An 18,569-nucleotide genomic window follows, 5' to 3' on the forward strand; every position below is an offset into this window, starting at 1 on the left:
GGTATTGATTCCATTAAAAACTGTGCCAGTGGTTATTGGGGGATGCTTTAAGGAGAACGGAAAGATGTATGAAGACTTGACATCTCAGGATTGCCACAGTCAATAAAAGAGAGTCATAGGAACTGTCCAAGGAAAGTCTGTACGGTTTTTGAGAAGGCATTGTGTTTTTGCTCACCCCTTCACAGGAGCAATGAGGAGAGAGAGGAGAGCCATGAAGAAAAGCTATGTGTCATTTATTTTGTAGGTAAAGTAGAAGTCATGGAACTTATTCAGGCTGGAAGTTACCCTAGCAAGAGGCTGCCAATGGGGTCGGCTGCACAGTATTTGTACAGTATATATTCCAAGCGACCTTTGAAGAAAATAGCTCTGAAAAGTTGGAAGGCAAGAGTACCAGTCACACTCATCCAGACCAGTCCAGGGGAAACTCTGTACTGCCAAGTTTAGATAGGTGCCATGTTAGAGCGCATCTGCTGAGAGGGAAGCGAAGCAGCCCCTCGGATTAAATTCTAGCTTTTCCATAGTCACCTTATTCTCTGAAGCAAGGTGAAGAGTAGGTGATTGATTACCCATGGGGGTCGCAGAGGCAGCCAAGCCCTTCTTTCCACTGCTAGTCACTGAGTCTCTCCTATCTAAAGGTGAGAACATTACAGCACCAGTGCTGGCCAGAAATAATCTACCCAAGCCATGACTACATTAACAAGGGAAAAGAGCATCAGAGCATCAGAACGCAAAGCAGGATGAATAAGCCCAGCCGGATGCTTCTCACCTTCAGCCTCCCTGCCGCAGTTTCCTTAGAATTCAGCCCATAGGTTGGGTTAGCCATGTGACAAAGTTCATTGGATAAAGTGCCATTGTCCTGATGACACAGCTTTTAACCTGTCACCTTCCGAGATCCTCTTCTGCTAGAGGTAGCTATACTTCTGAGTAGAGGCATCTCACTCTCCTACTGGGCCTGTCCTCAAAGGATCAGCTGATTCTCAGGAGATGAAAAACGGCGATGAGTGTCAGCCAGGCAGTACCAGGAGCAAGGGTGCAGTGGCCCCACCTCCATGTCAGTCAACCCCATAACTAATACCATGCAAAGGAGTGTGGGAAAGCCCAGAAAAACAGTCACGGCCATGCACCAATTCTGAAACAAGATTAGAACTGCTATCTATGGTTTTCAGTTTCTAAAGAAACCAGCCAGTGTGGATACTTTCCGATTCTTCTCAAGTGTTCACCAAGATGGCCAGACTTCCCCAAAGTAGAGTCCTTTGTGAGACCCTTCAGCATACTGAGACTCTAATATTCCCTGTACTGTGATGAGCAATCACATCGTCCATAGACATCATTTTAGCTCTTCTGCAGAACCTGACAAGGCTGTTTCACTCAAGGAAATTGCTGTCTCAAAGAACTTATCAAAGATCACAGATATTGAGACACATGCAGCTAATAATACAAGATATGATTTATTTTAAAAAAATTTAAATGATGTCAAGACAGAAGTCAGTTGAGAAAAAGTACACTGTGATGTCCAACTTGACCCTACCCTGAGTGGGAATTTGTGCTAGTAACACATTTGGCCTCTTCAACAAGATGGTCAAACTGTATCCAGAAAATAGAGGAAGGAAGGGTGTGACTAAAAAATACAATTCTCAAAAATGCTTGAAATTGAAAACTCTGAGGCACCTTGTCCTGAAGATGACTTGCACACTAAATGTTAGATATTGGGTCTCTTTATACCCAAGCAGCCAGCATTTCCCTCCTTTGGTCCAGCTGAAGGATTTTAATCTGTTGTCCTCTACTTGTTACCATGGAAATGTCCTAGAGGTGATGCTTCAACTGAAGCTCCATCGTTTTCACCTGTTCACTTGTCTCTCCATAACTACTGACATCCAACTTTCACAGTCCCTTCTGCAAGTCTTTTGAAGAGAAAATGCATTGATGTAGCATGTCTGTAGGACAGTCATTGCAGTGGATGAAGGTGGGTTCCAGCCACATCTATTTAAAACTAATATTTCAGTATGTAGGAGAAGGCCATATGGGGACAATTAGGCATCCCTCCATTTCCCACATGGATTTTTTACATGAACCTCATCAGACAACCGTGACCTTTTCTAAATGTGACCCTTCAGAGACCTTCGGGTATATCTTTGAAACCGTATGAAGCACACTCAGAGCTTTGCTTGTTCGTATAGTGGATTTATGGTCCACTTGAAATTTGGCTCACATAATTTATGATATATAATTTCTAATATAAATGCATCAAATGATTTTGAGCAATTAAAAACCATACTTTGAAATGATACATTCTCTCCTATGGCAGGCTTAGTGTGAGATTTGGTTAGAGATAAAAGGTAGAATGAGGCAAGGATTTCTTTCTCAGGGAGCTCATAGTCTGCTGGGCTGCATGTGTGAACAATAACGACTTAATGTCTAACACTCGGCAGTTGGCCACCGATATGAATAATATCTGAGTTCTGTGGGAACTCAGATAGGGAATGATTAATTTTAGGTAAAATGTATCATCTAATGAGTTTGTGTTCCTCTTCATGCAATCCCCTAGAGAATGTTGTCATCTTCCTCTTAAAGAAACCTGGACAATTCAGAGATTTTCTGCCTGGTTATAGACAGTACTGCTCTCCAAGCTGGTTCTGGGATGCCACTGTGTTTCTTTAAATTTTAGGAACTCCATTCTGCTGCATTATGCTGCAGAGCAGAGACCACGGGCTTTAGGGTCAGACCCTCCTGGGTCCAGATCATTGTCCTGCTACTCACCGTGTCTGCCTTTAAGAGAATCTACCTTAACATGTTTATTTATCTACAAGATTTACAGTTCCCACTGATTTTTTTTTAAAGGAAACACACATAACACATAAAAAGAACATTTGGCACAATCTCTGGAATGTAACGGGTAATCCAAATCAGTCATTACTTTCTTTTAACACCAGGAAGACATATTTCTTGTTAGAAATATTGGTGTCTCTAGTATAGAAGAGGCTAGAATACCCAGTGTAAAAATATCAACCATTTGATGTCACAGTATCCCTGTATCACAACTCACCATCCAGATCAGCGGCTTATGCCAGTAATTTCTCCCAGTTTCTGGGCCTGTATATTGACTACCGGTCAACTGATCTAGGTTTCTCAGCCACTATGCTTTACTCTGAAGTTCATTTTGGTCAAGTTGAGCTCAGGTCAACTCCACCTTTCACATCCTAAGACCATGGTGAAGGGCCAGACAGAACATTTTCACCAAGAGTCACAAAAAGCAGAGCCTGACAGCATGATGAGCCATGAGTGATTGTTGGAAGCTGATGGTGTCACTGTGGCCAAAATCCTACCAGGAAGCCCCAAATAAATATCATCTCTCTCAAGTCAATTACCCAATCTCCCATGGTTCTAGAGTTGAAGAAGGAGACAAGAACTCTAATGAGCATGTGCAGGAGAGCACACCAGTGAGGAAGAGGCCCATTGCTAGACCCACGGTGACACCTATGTGGAGCTCACACAGCCTCCTCATATATTTCACAGCAGCATCTCGGATGGTGGCACGTAGAAGGCACTGTAAGCAATACAGCCTCTGCCTTCTGTGCCTTAGATGCAAACTCACTGCACACTCTTCAGCCCCGACCATAGTCCATATCGTATGCCCCTTCTTAGTGTACCCAGATAGTAACTTCTGGCACCAACTACCCACAGTTAGATCAAATACCACAGGTTGAAGCTACAACCACAAGAATAGCTTCACTTCAGACACCAGAGACAAGTGTTGGGGTTCCTGAATTATCTGCATTTTGAGTAGTTATCTACAACTTAGGGGCTCCACTACATTCTATCTTGTATTCAATGATTTTTTGATCCACAGAACCAATGTAAGTATGTTTATTACCACGGTTTTATTAATAGAAAAATAATACAAGCTAGAATTAGTCAAGGGGTGAGGCACAGTGGGCAAATTCTTGGAAGGGTCATAAATTGCTTCTACTCTCCTTCCTTTGTAGAAACAGAGTGCTTCACCCCTCTCACATACACATGTGTGATTATGTACAGAATCCTGGTAACCAGAGTTCAACTACACTTCCAAGTCCAGAGTTTGTACTGAGGTTTCATTATTTAAACACAACTGATAGAGTCATTTGCTGTAAGGATGAGCTCAACCTCTAGCTCCCCCAACCCCACTTCTTGGTGTGTGGCCTAAAGCCCAATTTTACAGATGGTCTATAAGGTTGTAGCCAGCTCCCTTCCTTCATAACATTGTTAGTTCACTTCAAAACTGCCATCATCTTTTAAATCTACTTTTAGATTTATTTGTGTGTATGTGCTTGTCTGTGTGTAGGAATGAGCACCTCTTGTGGACCAGCAACCCACAGAGGCCTGAGGCAGACCAGATCCTCTGTAACTGGAGTTATAGACGGTTGTGAACTACTCTGTATGTTCTACAAGAACAACAAGTACTATTAACCATTGAGCCATCATTCCAGCCCCTACCATCAGTCATCTTAGCATCAACTGTTGGGGCCCATTATGAACAAGGTGTTCCTCTTACCTAAAAATATCAAGCATTGTATCTGAGGAACTAGGAACAAAAGGATATCAAATTCTTTTAAACACAAACAAAGAAACAAACAATATTTTATTTATGTAATTTCTTTTTATTTCACACAATGTCTTTTTATTATATTTTCCCCTCTCCCTGATTTCTTCCAGGCCCATCTTCCACTTCCCTCCTTCATGTCTCCCTTAAGAAAATAATCCATCAAGTTCAATTAGTGAATATTTTTACGTGCAGGTTCATTCATTGGACTGTGGTCAGCCTACCATAGGCAATACCTTCAGGAAAACTGACTCTTCATCATAATCCATACAAACTGTCAATAACTCCTTAGTTAAGGGTGTGACCTCACGGGCTCCTCCCCTCTGTATGCTATAATGTTGTCTTACTTGATCTTGTGTAGTTATATATTATTTATATAGTACAGCTACTAGAAATTCATAAGTGCAATGACCTGTCAAGTCTAAAGATATTTCAGTCTCGTCTGAACAAACCTCTGGTTTTTAACCATCTTTCAACCACCCTCTTCTGTGTTAGTCCCTGAACCCTGCGGTGGGGTGGGGCAGAATATAGGTGTCCCAGTTGTGATTGGGCATGCCACTTATTCTCTGCCCTTTGTACAAGGTTGTGAGTCTCTGAGTTAACCGCTATTCATAGCACAAATGCATTTCCCTGTTGAGGACTAAGCGATACACTAATGGAAAAGGGAAGATGTCGGTTGGATAGGAGGCTAGAGCAGAGGAAGTGGTAGGAGAAGAGATAATTAACACTAAATATGCTTCCAACACACACACACACACACACACACACAGAGAGAGAGAGAGAGAGAGAGAGAGAGAGAGAGGAGGGAAGTGGTATGGGTTACTTTTCAATTTGCTGGTTAGAAATGTACAAACAACATAAGCTATTGCCATTGCTCTGATTTTTTTCCCCAACCACTACACATGACAAAATGTAAGATTGAAAATGAAGTACATTTTAACACTGTTATCTGAAAACCAGATTTGATGACCCTGCATCCTTCACTGGATCTATTGAAATGTGCAGTAGCTGTCCCCCAACATGTGTGTCCAGAAAGGAACTGGGCATGCCTTGAACTTCTGTCACTGTGCCTGGCACCCTGAAGTGCTTGGATACTGTTGATTGAACAACGTTTAGATTAATTTGCATATAAAGATTAGTTGGGAATGATGACTATTTAACCCCAACTGTCCACTTTCCCTTCTTTCATGAGAGATATTGGTTCTGCTCATCTTATTTTATATACCATTTTTTCTGAGTCCACAGGAGGGGGATGGATGTCAAGTGATATGGTAAGTCTACCAATTACAGGACCTTTTGGCCCATTATGTTTTACTCTTGAATGTTTAACCAAAGCATAGAGGAAAAGAAGGTTGGTGAAAATGAATTTGCAACTATATAATGGGTTTGAGAATGTGTAAACCTTCAGTTAGTGTTGCGTCTTCCTTTGAGGCTCAAGATGACATGCATCTCACGTTCTATCCTCACACAGAAAATTGTAAAAGAAGAACACGTTCTTGTCTTTCAGTGAGCATAAACCATGCCTACCCAAAGTTGGCTCCATACAGACCAGCAGGGCAACTACTTTCTCCTCAGTTGCTACTCTCAGTCTTCATGAATTCCTGTTTCACCTGCATTGTGCAAGTGTGTACCTTTCTATCTGTGAAGCAGCAGCCTTGGTACTGTGAGGTCTACAAATACAGGTGAGTTATATCCTTTCTGAAAGCGATATAAACGGTGCCAAGTCACATCACCTGACTTGATACCAACTAAGAAAAACGGTGATTTCATACTGAAAATCATAAATAATAGGACAGAGCACATTTAGCGGGTGGCACTCAAGGTGAGCATGTGGACTGGTCAGGGAAGATCTGTCACCTTGCTCGACAATGAGATGCTCTTACGGCTGATTGACTGTGAATGTGTTTATTCCTTGGAACATGGATTTTTATGTAGACCAGGGCTTGGGAAACGCCCTGTGTCCCAAGTGAGAGAATAACATCTCTGGCTTCCTGAGGAGTATAGTCTCTGTTATCACTAGTTAATGATATTACTATAGTATAAAAATAGTCATAGGCAATACTTAAACTCAAGCCTCATTTTTCCTGAGGAAATATTGTTCTCCTTTTGAATTTGGGCATGTACACTCTGCTATGAGTTTAATGGCATTTGATCCTTAGAACACAGAAACATAAGCAGAGAGCCAGTGTGTGATGTGTGAGAACTAAATTTAGATGCCGAATCAGCAATTCAAGTATGACTTAGAATATGTGGGCCTGTATAGTTTCAGAAGCAAATTCATTCATATTTGGAGCAAATACACACAGAAGAACAACTGTAGTTGAAAACTGGAGAAGGCAGGATGACAGCATAGAGACATGGCCAGCAAATCAAGGTGGCCCCAGTCCTATCACTACTTGCACCAAACTAGCTCTCACCTTCCCTATCTACAATGTGATTGGACAGTTATATACTTTTTAGTGTTTAGCTCTGAAATCTAGGCCATCCAGCCTATCCATCCATTTCAAGAATTTAAGCTGGCTCTTTGCAACAAACATTTTTGACAAAGTGACCATATCATATTGATAGATCTTACAGACCCTCAAAAGATTAATAATTCAACATATCTGGGCATGGTGATACTCACCTATAATCTCAGCTCTCAGTACTAGGGAGTCTAAGGCAGGAAGATCATGAGATCTTTAGCTTTGTATCAAGATATTTTCTGCCTTTGTTAGGGCTTCTATTGCTGTTATAGAATACAATGACCAATGGAAACTTGGGGAGTTAAGGGCTAAGTTTTGTTTATCTAAGATAACACTCTATTGCTGACAGAAGTTATGGCTGAAACTTGAGGCATGAGCTGCAGCAGAAACTATGGAGATCACTTGCCTGCTTCTATGGCTGTCTTAGCCAGCTTTCTTATACTACGCAGGACCACCTATCCAGGGATGACATTTCTTGTAATAGACTAGACCCCACCACATTAATCACCAGTCATGAACATGACTTGCCTACAGGCCCATTCAATAGAGGCATGTTCTCAATTGAAGTTCTACATCAAGATGACATAAAACTAACCAGCACACTATTTCAAAAAGAAAAGGAAAAAGGAGTCTTGCATTTGATGTCACATTTGGAAAATAAGTTATATGTACAAGATGTTGAAAATTAACTTAAAAATTTCAAGCTAAACAAGAAAGCCAACTAAAACTAATTTTCCAGTTTCATTATTGTAAAAAAGAAGAACATTGCAAATAAGTCAATCAGAACTGACAAAGCATAGGTTTTAAAGACATATTTTGCTGAGTAAATATTGTATGACCCGGCTATGCTAGATGTAAATTAACTAATATAAAACATACACACAAATTCATAATACATGTATAAAAATAAAATATCCCAACAACAGAATTCCAAAATAGTGAACTAAATGCAGCAAGAGGAGAGAAGAGGGAAGGGACTAGTACTAATTCCCATGCAAAGTTAGAAATGATGAGGGTCGAAGAGTAAATAATAGTGCAGTTAATGGGAACTGTACATCCAGCTCAAAAAGTCTGCAGTGTTTCAGGGAAATGAAGGTATTGCATTAGGAAAATAGGGGTATGGGTAGGGAGCTTGGCAAAAAATAAGACTACAACGCTAGGTTGAGGTCAGAATGTCTTCTAAGTCAGGCTGAGGTATCAGAGCTTTCCTTGTTAGTATGCTAGAGCCACAGATACCTCACAATAAGAAGGGCTATGTTGGGTCCTCCTTAACTACTTGCAGAGACAGTGGAATAAGAATACAACTCAGGGCACAAGTCAAGATGTTTGCACCAATAAATGAAAGATAAAACACACATACATGCATACACACAGAGAGAGATTCATATACACACATACCCCTAAACACACACAGAGACATATACATATACGCACACACATACACACACACACACACACACACACACACATTCACACACACACACATATACACAAACATACACACATACAAATAAACATACACATACATAGATACCTAATCACACAACACACTGAAACGTAGATGCATAAATACATATTTTATTCATGAAATACATTTCTTATTTGATTTGACAGGAATTCCATAGAAATTATCACCCAAAGCCCTTCAAGACAGATTATCTACTCTACACAGGGGACAGACAGGGAATGGTCTCGATTTCCTCTAAATTTTGTTTCTGCTCTTTATCACTGTAAGAAGTAAACAAGATATGTCTTGTCAGCCACCAGCTGGAACAGGTTGAAAGCTGAAGTCACCTTGTAGTAATTAAATTACCTTGTCACCTACAAAATAAAAGTTATTTTTTTAAATAGCATAGACAATTTTCATGATGCTGGAAATTCTTTCATAGTGAATGCTTTCTGGCCAACCTAAGTAATTTCTCAACCAACACGAGTTTGGAGCGAAACTGGACTGGAAATGCAACTCTGGTTCCTGCTTCTGTGCTAAGTTTTGAGGGCACCACTTTGTGGCCCATCGTCACCTTCAACTGCATCTCGGTGGCATTTATTTTTTCTAAGGGAAAGCCATTTCGGAAACCCATCTACACAAACTGTAAGTGTGCATAGCTTAACTTTCCATTCTAAGTCCATTTCTGTTCCTGCTCCCTTCCAAGAGCCATGCTTTACCAGCAAAAGAAAATTTGCATCTCTCTGGCATATTAACTGAATAAACTGGTCTTAGATGGGGGATCCAGAGGTCAGAAACCTGCTTGTTTGAGGATGCACAGTCATTATTAAATGGTTAAATGAACCATTGGTCATCAAGAACCATTCCAAACACAAGCTTATGTCTGAAGAGTTTTTTTTTTTTTTTTTTTTTTTTTTTTTTTTTTTTTTTTTTTAACATCTCATGTGTTGTCCCTCTCCCCTTTGCCCTGGGGTATCCCTCTTCTCTAGAGCATTAAGTCTCTACAGAATTAGGCATATCCTCTCCCACTGAGGCCAGACAAAGCAGGCCTCTGCGAAATATGTGCCAGGAGCCTTGGACCAGTCCCCATATGCTCTTTGGTTGGTGGTTTAGTCTCTGGGAGCTCTCAGGGGTCCAAGTTAGTTGACACTGTTGGCTGTTCTATGGGGTTGCCGTCCCTTCAGCTCCTTCAGTCCTTCCCCTTAGCTCTTCCATAGGGTCCCAGACCTCAGTTCAGTGGTTGGTTGTGAGTATCTGTGTATGTCTATCTAAGATGTTGGTAGAGCCTCTCAGAGGACAGCCATGCTAGGCTACTGTCTGCAGGCTCAACAGAGCATCAGTAATAATATCAGTTTAGGTCGCCGCCCATTCCTTCCGTCTCTGCTCCATTTTTGTCCCTGTATATCTTTTAGGCAGGAACAATGCTGGGTAAATTTTGAAGATGAGTTGGTGTCACCATCCTTTGACTGGGAACCCTGTCTAACTACTGGAGGTGATCTCTTCAGGTTCCATTTCTCCACTGTTGGGCATTTTGACCAAGGTCACCCACACTGAGTCCTGAAAGCCTCTCATATCCCGGGTCTCTGGGGCTTTCTAGAGGTCCCCCGACCCCCACCTCCCACACCTGGTAGCAGTATATTTCCATTCATTTTCCTGGCCCTCTGGGCTTCTCTCCTGTTTGCCTGAACACACACCCTTTCCCTTCCTACTCCACTCTCCTATCCTAGTCCCACTCCTCCTCTGTCTCCCATGATTATTTTCTTCCCCCTTCTAAATGGGATTGAAGCATCCTCACTTTGGTCTTCCACCTTGTTTAATTTCTTAGGGTCTGTGGATTGAATCATCTGTATCCTGTACTTTTGGCTAATATATATTATTAGCGAGTACACATCATGCATGGCCTTTAAGGTCTGGGTTACCTCACTCAAGATGCTATTTTTTAGTTCTATCCATTTGCCTGCAAAATCCACAATGCCCTTGTTTTAAATAGCTGAATAGTATTCCACCGTATAAATGAACCACATTTCCTGTATTCATTCTTCGGTTGAGGGACATCTGGGTTGCTTCCATTTTCTGGCTATTATGAATAAGGCTGCTATGAACACAGTGGGGCAAATGTTGGTGTGCTATGGTGGACCATCTTTTGGGTATATGCCCAGGAGCTGTATAACTGGGTAGAACTATTTCTAATTTTCTGAGAAACCTCCAGATTGATTCCCAGAGTGGTTGTACCAGTTTGCAATCCTACCAGCAATGAAGGAGTGTTCCTCTTTTCCATATCCTTGCCAGCATGTTCTGTTCCTTAAGGTTTTGATCTTAGTCATTCTGATTGGTGCAAGGTTGAATCTCAGAGTCATTTTGATTTGCATTTCACTGATGTAGAACATTTCTTTAGGTGCTTCTCTGCCATTCGATATTCCTCCATTGAGAATTCTCTATTTAGCTCTGTACCCCATTTTTATTTAATTGGATTACCTGGGTTGTTACAGTCTAACTTCTTGAGTTCTTTATATGTTTTGGATATTATCCCTCTATCAGATGTAAGGTTAGTAAAGATCTTTTCACAATATATAAACTGCCATTTTGTGTTCTAGACAATGTCCTTTGCCTTACAGAAGCTTTTCAGTTTCATGAGATCCCATTTATCAGTTGTTGGTCCTAGAGCTTGAGCTACTGATATTCTGTTCAGGAGGTTTCTTTCCCTTTGCCAATGTGTTTGAGGCTATTTCCCACTTTCTCTTCTGTTAGATTTAGTGTGTCTGGTTTTCTGTTGTGGTGGCTTTTAAGGAACTCACAAGTTTACCTCTTATCTTTCTAATACTGGGACAGTTCCATTAAGTCTTTTATGCCCCTATTGTCTTATTTGTAGAATGGGAGTATTATTATATGATCCCTAGTCTTGTGGTGAGAGTTAAATAAAGCATTTTATGTAAAGGGTCTACTGCAACATATAACAATGTTCCCACATTTATAAAAGATGCTTTTAAAAAAATCCTTACTTCTCCTATACATTGTCTAACTAGAATAAAGCCAAACCGAAAGCCAAACTCCCAAACCATTTGTAGCCACAATCAAGACCTCTAGGTAGGAAAACAAACAAAATGGATTATGTCCTTCCACACTTCCGTGAGTAGAAGTAGATACTGTTAGTAATTATGACAGCTCAAGCAGAACCACAGGAAAATGAGATGTGTAGGCATCTTGTCTACCACACAGCTGGCTTTGCTGTGTCAGCACTGTAAATAATTCCATGTCAAAGCTACCCACGCTGTGTGGGGTGTAGCTTAGTTACTGCAATGCTAGCCTCACATGCTCAAGATCCTGAGTTTAATCCCCAATGCCGCAGGAAACCAGGAGCGGAGTTGCATGCTTCCAGCCCTGACACTCAGGAGGTAGAGGCAGGGGCATGGCAGTTCCAGGTCATTCTGGGCTACGTGAGGAATCTGATGCAGAAGAACAAAAACAAAGCAAACCAAAAATCTTACAAATCACTTCAACTGGCCTCCGATTTCCCTAAGACAATTATTTGGTGAAAATGGTTCAGCTTTTGAGATGTGATTTAAATTGATTTCCAGAGTATTTGTAGTAATTTTCATTGGTATCAGCTGCTCTTTAGAGGGTCCGTTTATAACACTAAGCTGCTAAGTGATATGTAAGTCTTATACTAAAAACAAAATTTTGCTGATCTTCCTAGAGTTTCTAAAGCAGGGTATTCATTTCATTTTAATTTGCCTTTTTATCTTCAGTGAATAGAAATATGGATCTGTATTATTAGCCACGTCATCTTTGACTTGTCTGCATATGTTTTAATCTATCCTCATATTGGATTTTTGCTACTTTCCTTATTTATCTGTGTAAGCTGTTTATTCCTTTGTAGTTATTTTTTTCTCCTTGTCTTCATGCACAGAAGGGTTTTTTTTTTTTCCTAATTACCAAACAGAAGAGATTACACTAATTTATTTTTGAAATGTTTTAATGCTTTTTAAAATTTAACGCAACATGGTATGTTGACTGTGTGGGTTGTTCGTTTGTCCAATTAATCAATGCTTCCAGCATATTCTTGCACTATTGAATATCTCCTATTCCTTTCCTTCACTCACTCCCCCACTGAGAACAACACTAGCTTCAGCATATCTATGCTCGTGTAAGTTATTGTTTCATTACAGATAATTTGTAGTAGATACTGTAAGTCCGTGTTGCCTTCATATTTTATATATTTGTGCAGAGCTACCCTGCTGCCAGTCTGTCCTATTCCACTGATGCTGTGCTCAATGGCACTTTAGCAGTTGTAGTCTCCTGGTTTATTCCATACACAGCATGAGGGTGGTGTACTTCTCCCTCTTCATATTTTGCACCACCTCACTTCATGTGTTTTTCTTCCAGATGAATTATAGGATAGTCCAGCTTCAAATTTCCTTACCTGGAATCTTGACACTTTGGGAAGAATGTACGGGTTGCCTCCGTTCAATCTTCCCATGCAGGGGCATTCCAGGGTCCTTTGTTACTTTCTTGTTCTTGTGACCAAGTATGAGACTAGAGGCAGCCTAGTAGGGAAGCGTTGATTTGTCTTGTGTGTGCCGTGACACAGTTCACACAGTTCACTGAGGCAAGGAAGACATGAGAACAGGAGCATGAGAAGGCTGGCCGTGCTGTGATCACAGGAAGGAAGTGGGTCAGCACTATAGCTATACCTCAAGGCCTGACCTACTGACCCACTTCATCTCAAAGTGCTCCACCACCCAATGGTTCCACAACCTTCTAAAGTAGTGCCCACTAGCTGCACCAAGAGTTCATATGCATGAGCCAGTGGGGCATATTTCATAAGCAAAGTGCACCACACCCTACTTTTGTTCACATTTTTTAACCTATCCATTAATATCTGTCGTCTTCTCTACTGTCTCTACTATCTGTTCATTTAAGAACCTAATCCTGTTTGCTTTTCTGTCTTATAATGGTTTTTTTCCTGCTGTATTTATAACCGAATGTCATTGTAACACTCAAAAAATATAGGGTCTCTTTCACTTTCTACCCAGAATCCTTCCTGACTTTGTTGTTAATCCTTGAGCCTTGAGTGCTTTAGAAAAATAGTGATTCATTTAATAGTAATTAATTGCAAACAGAAATATTCCTTCTCCTTTTAGGCAACTAAATATCTGCTTGTTTTAATGAATGAAACCCAGAATTCAGGACACAGATAATATCAAGCTGGTAGATAGCATACACCTTGATGATACTTGTAGTAATTTTCACTTAAATTGTTTTTAAATGTACTTCTGGTTGCTGATGACTGGTCATGTAAAATGTCTATTATGTAAAGAAAGTACCCCTTTGTTTACATTAATGAAGAAAGATTTTAATATCCAGTGTAGAAGACAAGATTTCAACAAATGCCTTCATATTGCCATCTACCAAATAAATACATTTTCTGTACCTTGTTATCCAATGCTACAGATGTGTTATATTAATATTTGTCATTAAATCATATACTTGAGAATATCCTATTTACTTGTAGTAGTTAAAACTTTTACTAAATAGAATTTTGTAGCTCTTTAAAGACCTACATTTTGTGCTGTATTTTTCAGGATTTTTTTTTTTTTTTTTTTTTTTTTTTTTTTTTTTTTTTTTGGTAGATTTTTGCTAGGTTTCAGTTTCAGGCTTAAAAACCTGACTTTTCTTTCCTCTATCGAGATTTTATTAAAATAAAATAAAGTAAAATAAATGATTTGTTCCTTTACAACTTAAAAAGATAACAGTAAATTACTTGGCTCTAAATCTTTCCTTTGAAGGTTTTAAGGTTTTATTTGGGTTATACTGTTCTAAGAAACAGTACCATTTCCTTTAAATTACTAAACTTTATCATAAAGCTTGGGGTAGAATTTCCTCAAAGTTTTAAGTACTTTCTGGGACTCTCTCTATTGTATTATTATTATCTTGATTGTACTTAAATCTGCCTTAACCAGCTTTCATTCACCGTGACAAAATGCCTGGGTAGAGGGACAATTTCCAGACAGGAAAGCCTCATGCTGGGTCATAATCTCAGAGGTTTCAGTACATGGTTAAGCGGCTTAATTGTGTCTGGAGAGAGAGAAAGAGAGAGAGAGAGAGAGAGAGAGAGAGAGAGAGAGAGAGAGAGAGAGAGAGAGAGAACAAGAGTGGATGACCTGGGGGATGGGAGGGAGGTACTGTGCTTGAGGATGGGAATGGATGGGGAGAGAACCCAGAGCAAAATACACCCTTCAAGTATATCGCCCTGCTCACTATGATGACTTTCCCCATTTCATGGTAGCTCATTATACTGTGAGCCTATAAGCAGGAAAGCTTATCAGTAAGGTTAGCCTCCCGGTTATCTTCTCACCTCTTGAAAGTGCTACCTCTGTGATGCAGGAGACCACGCCCTGCTCAGTGAGCTTTTGCTGGGTGTTATAGGCCCAAACTACAAGACTGTAGCTTTTTCTTGTTCACGCCTTAAATGCACTTTTTGTTTTGACTGGTTTTGTTTTGTGTTGTAGGTTAGTAACAAAATAGCTCTTATATCATTAATTCTGTATTGTTTATTTTCTCAATTTTTAAGAGTTATTTTTTCCTTCTTTCCTTGTATCTGAGTTCATATCTCGGTACATGTACGGTTCTTCTTCTTTATAAGACCAGAACTGAATCCAAGGCTAGTCCATTTTTTATATTTTTACCTACCAGCAACTTTGACCTAGTTTCTTCTTTGACCTAATAATTTCCAAAACAGTATGTTTTACTTATTGAGACAGTGGGTCATATTTTGCCTTCATTCTCTTTCTTGTGTTTCTTTTAGTGGTTCATAAACATATATTTGGCCTCCTTTTTCATCCAGTAGACTTTAATAAGTTTATTTTTATATGGGGGGGGGTTAGTTAAACACTGTCACAAGTGTCTCTTTTAATAATTATGATGAGATGGCCTAGCCTTTGACATCCACTTTGGAGAAATTGCTTCAGTGTTATATATAAACTCTGTTTCTGTTATAAACGAGCAATTATTGCTAAAGCAGTCTCATCCAATTATGTTACTCAAATTCTCTTTGTTCTTGAGTCTTTCTGGCATAGCTGTCTTCTCAAAGGATCTGAGACCATGCTTCCTCTGATCTTATATTTCTCGTCAATGTCTGAGTTCCTCCTTTTTTCTCCATTTTGAAGCAGTGTTTGAAAGGACCCTTGACTGTTGTCACAATGAATTAAGATCCTGCCCTATAGTTTAAAGCTATTTCTTAGAGTCTTTATTTCCAAATTCAATGTGTTTGATGAGGAGGATTTTCCCAGTACCTGGTACTTGAGTAGTAATACGGGGGACTTTCACACACGCTGACTGAATCAGAATTCCATGAGTTACAACATGGGGACTTGAAGCTTAAAGGAACACCGACATCTCCTGACAAACACATCCAGGGATTCCATCCAGTTGGACATGTCATATGTGTGCCATAGTGCACGTGTGCAGGCAGAGGACAGCCACCTGTGGAAAGAAGCCAGTGGATTCAAGGGAATCAAACTCAGGTCATTAGGTTTGGTGGCTGCTCTAGTCAGGGTTTCTATCACTGGGATGAAACACCATGAACAAATGCAAGGGAGAAAAGGGTCTGTCTGGCTTACACTTCCACACTGTAGCCCATCATTGAAAGAAGTCAGGACAGAAACGCAGACAAGACAGGATCCTGGAAACAAAGGCTGAAGCAAAAGCTATGGAGGGGTACTGCTTACTGGCTTGGTTCCCAAAGCTTGCTCAGTCTGCTTTCTGAACTCAGGACCACCAGCCTTGGAACAGAAATGGCGCCACCCACAATGGTCTGGGCCCTCCCTCATCAACGACTAAGAAAATATCCTACAGCTGAATCTTCTGTCTGCATTTTCTCAACTGAGGTTCCTTTTTTCAGAAGACTCCAGATTGTGTCAAGCTGGTGTAAAACTAGCCAGGACAGTGACAAATGCCTTTCCCTGCTGAGCCATATTACTGATGTCACTAATAATCCCACACAGGAAATATTGTATAATCAAATATTCTAATATACATATTCATTAATTTACTTAATTTTAATTTATGTATATATGTGTGTGGCAAAGTGTCTGTACTTGTGAATGAAGGTACCCATGGAGTCTAGATGATAGCATTGGGTCTCCAGGAGCTGGTGTTACAGGCAGTAGTGAGCTACCCTTTGTTGGTGCTGGGAACTGAACTGAGGTCCTTTGTAAGAGTGGTATATGCTGTCAAACTCAGAGCCATCTCTTCTGCCCCTGTGCACATACTATTACAGATTGTAGATTTCTGAGTTATGTCAGAAGCTTTTGACAGTACTAAGATACATGATATAACTGATTTCATCTCAAAACAATCATGCTATTCTTATCAGAGTTTGAGGGAAGTTCAACTTTGTGATGACAAGATACAGAAAAAATATACATTTCCCCCCTGTAAACTAGCATAAGTATCGCAAATCATTTGAAATTATTTGAAAACAAGCTACAGAGGTTTGTGTAATATTTGCTTCTTAAAGTACTTACATCCAGAGGGCCCCATTCTTTTAGGTTTATCAATAGCAAGATAGACACATTTCTTCATTGAATGTTTTACCAAAAGCTGACATAAGGGAGAAGGCCTACATTGCACGTTACTAACCCAAGGACACACCGAATGCACAAGACTCAGCCAGTTGCTAGCTAATGAGGACCATGCTTTTAATAGGCCTATTTTGTCCGTCTTTACCAGCTTTTGAGTCCCAGTGATTATACACCAGGAAAAATGCAAAAAATACATTGCTGTCTCTTGTACAACCATCATTGGGCACATTGCTCTATTTGGGAGCTCTCCTCTCCTCTGCTCTCTCTCATTCTTCCCACCACCCCTGCCTCATTCTTTCTAAGCAAATGTGGTCATTCTTTTGAGACTGGTTGGTGAAATGATATGGGTGAGTACTAGTACTTAAAAATGACAACAGTTCAGGTGTCTTCAGAAATAGTTTCTCTATCATGGTAACACTGAGTGAAGTCTTGGTGTGATTGGGGCTTAAGGTGACATTCCAATCCAAACTATTTTTGGAGGCACTATCTGCTGGTGGCCGGGAAGACACAGAGGAAGGTGGGCTTTGGGTGGTTGCTTTAGTCAGGGTTTCTATTCCTGCAATAACATGGTGACCAAGAAGCAAGTTGGAGAGGAAAGCATTTATTCAGCTTACACTTCCACATCGCTGTTCATCACCAGAGGAAGTCAGGACTGGAACTAAAGCAGGTCAAGAAGCAGGAGCTGATGCAGAGGCCATGGAGGGATGTCACTTGCTGACTTGCTTTTAATGGCTTCCTCAGCTTGCTTTCTTATAGAACCCAGGTCTAGCAGCCCAGGGATGGCACCACCCACAATAGGCTGGGCCCTCCCTTCTTGATCACTAGTTGAGAAAATGCCTTACAGCTGGATCTCATGGAGGCATTTCCTCAACTGAGGCTCCTTTCTCTGTGATAACTCCAGCTTGTGTCAAGTTGACACAAAGCCTGCCAGTACAGTGGTTAAGATCAGATTTTGACATAATTCATCCTGCAATGTTTATGTTCTAAAAGGCAAGCAGCTGGGGATATGGGAAGGGAAGAGCCCAGAAGATTGCATATTTATCAATTGTAACTTACCCTCCCTAGTCAGGGTCCCAGAGCCACAGAAAAAGTCACCCCTGAGCTGCCAAAACCTGCTTGGTAAAACAATTGAGATCATACGTATCATAATGAGTGCTGTAAAGGAGGATTCATGAGTTTGAAGAAAAGTGGTACTTCATTTGGGCTCATGAAGTTGGGGGGATATGGAATGTACCATGACAGAAGGAATATTGCCTATACAGGGCACTTAATGATCAGGAGTGCCAAAGACAGGACAGGGGACAGAATGTAAACAGAGAGTTGAGAAAGCCTGATAGACCAGCACTGGAAAAATCAGAGTGTCAGCGGCAGGTTCTGTACCTCATTCTTCTGGAACAGGAGACTAAGATGCTGTCAAGACTGGATGCTCCCCCTACATATGTGTTTCAGAAGATGGCTGTGATCATGTGTAGGGCTTTTCTGGTAACCAGATGGGCTAG

At 40.5% G+C, this 18,569-nt stretch overlaps 1 protein-coding gene across 2 annotated transcripts in view; it reads left to right on the plus strand.

The window, feature by feature from the left end:
- ATP13A5 (ATPase 13A5) overlaps window positions 1-18,569 on the plus strand; it is a gene marked incomplete at both ends in the record, with an annotated part of 133,806 nt that overhangs the window by 110,502 nt on the left and 4,735 nt on the right. For both annotated transcript variants that reach the window (XM_080918703.1, XM_080918704.1), the window contains 2 exons: window positions 6,084-6,258; window positions 8,931-9,133. In XM_080918703.1, coding sequence (XP_080774829.1) covers window positions 6,084-6,258; window positions 8,931-9,133 — 378 coding nt within the window. The remainder of the gene's footprint in view (window positions 1-6,083; window positions 6,259-8,930; window positions 9,134-18,569) is intronic.

Source organism: Micromys minutus (assembly GCF_963924665.1).
Source record: "Micromys minutus genome assembly, chromosome: 7".
Classification (NCBI taxonomy): domain Eukaryota; kingdom Metazoa; phylum Chordata; class Mammalia; order Rodentia; family Muridae; genus Micromys; species Micromys minutus.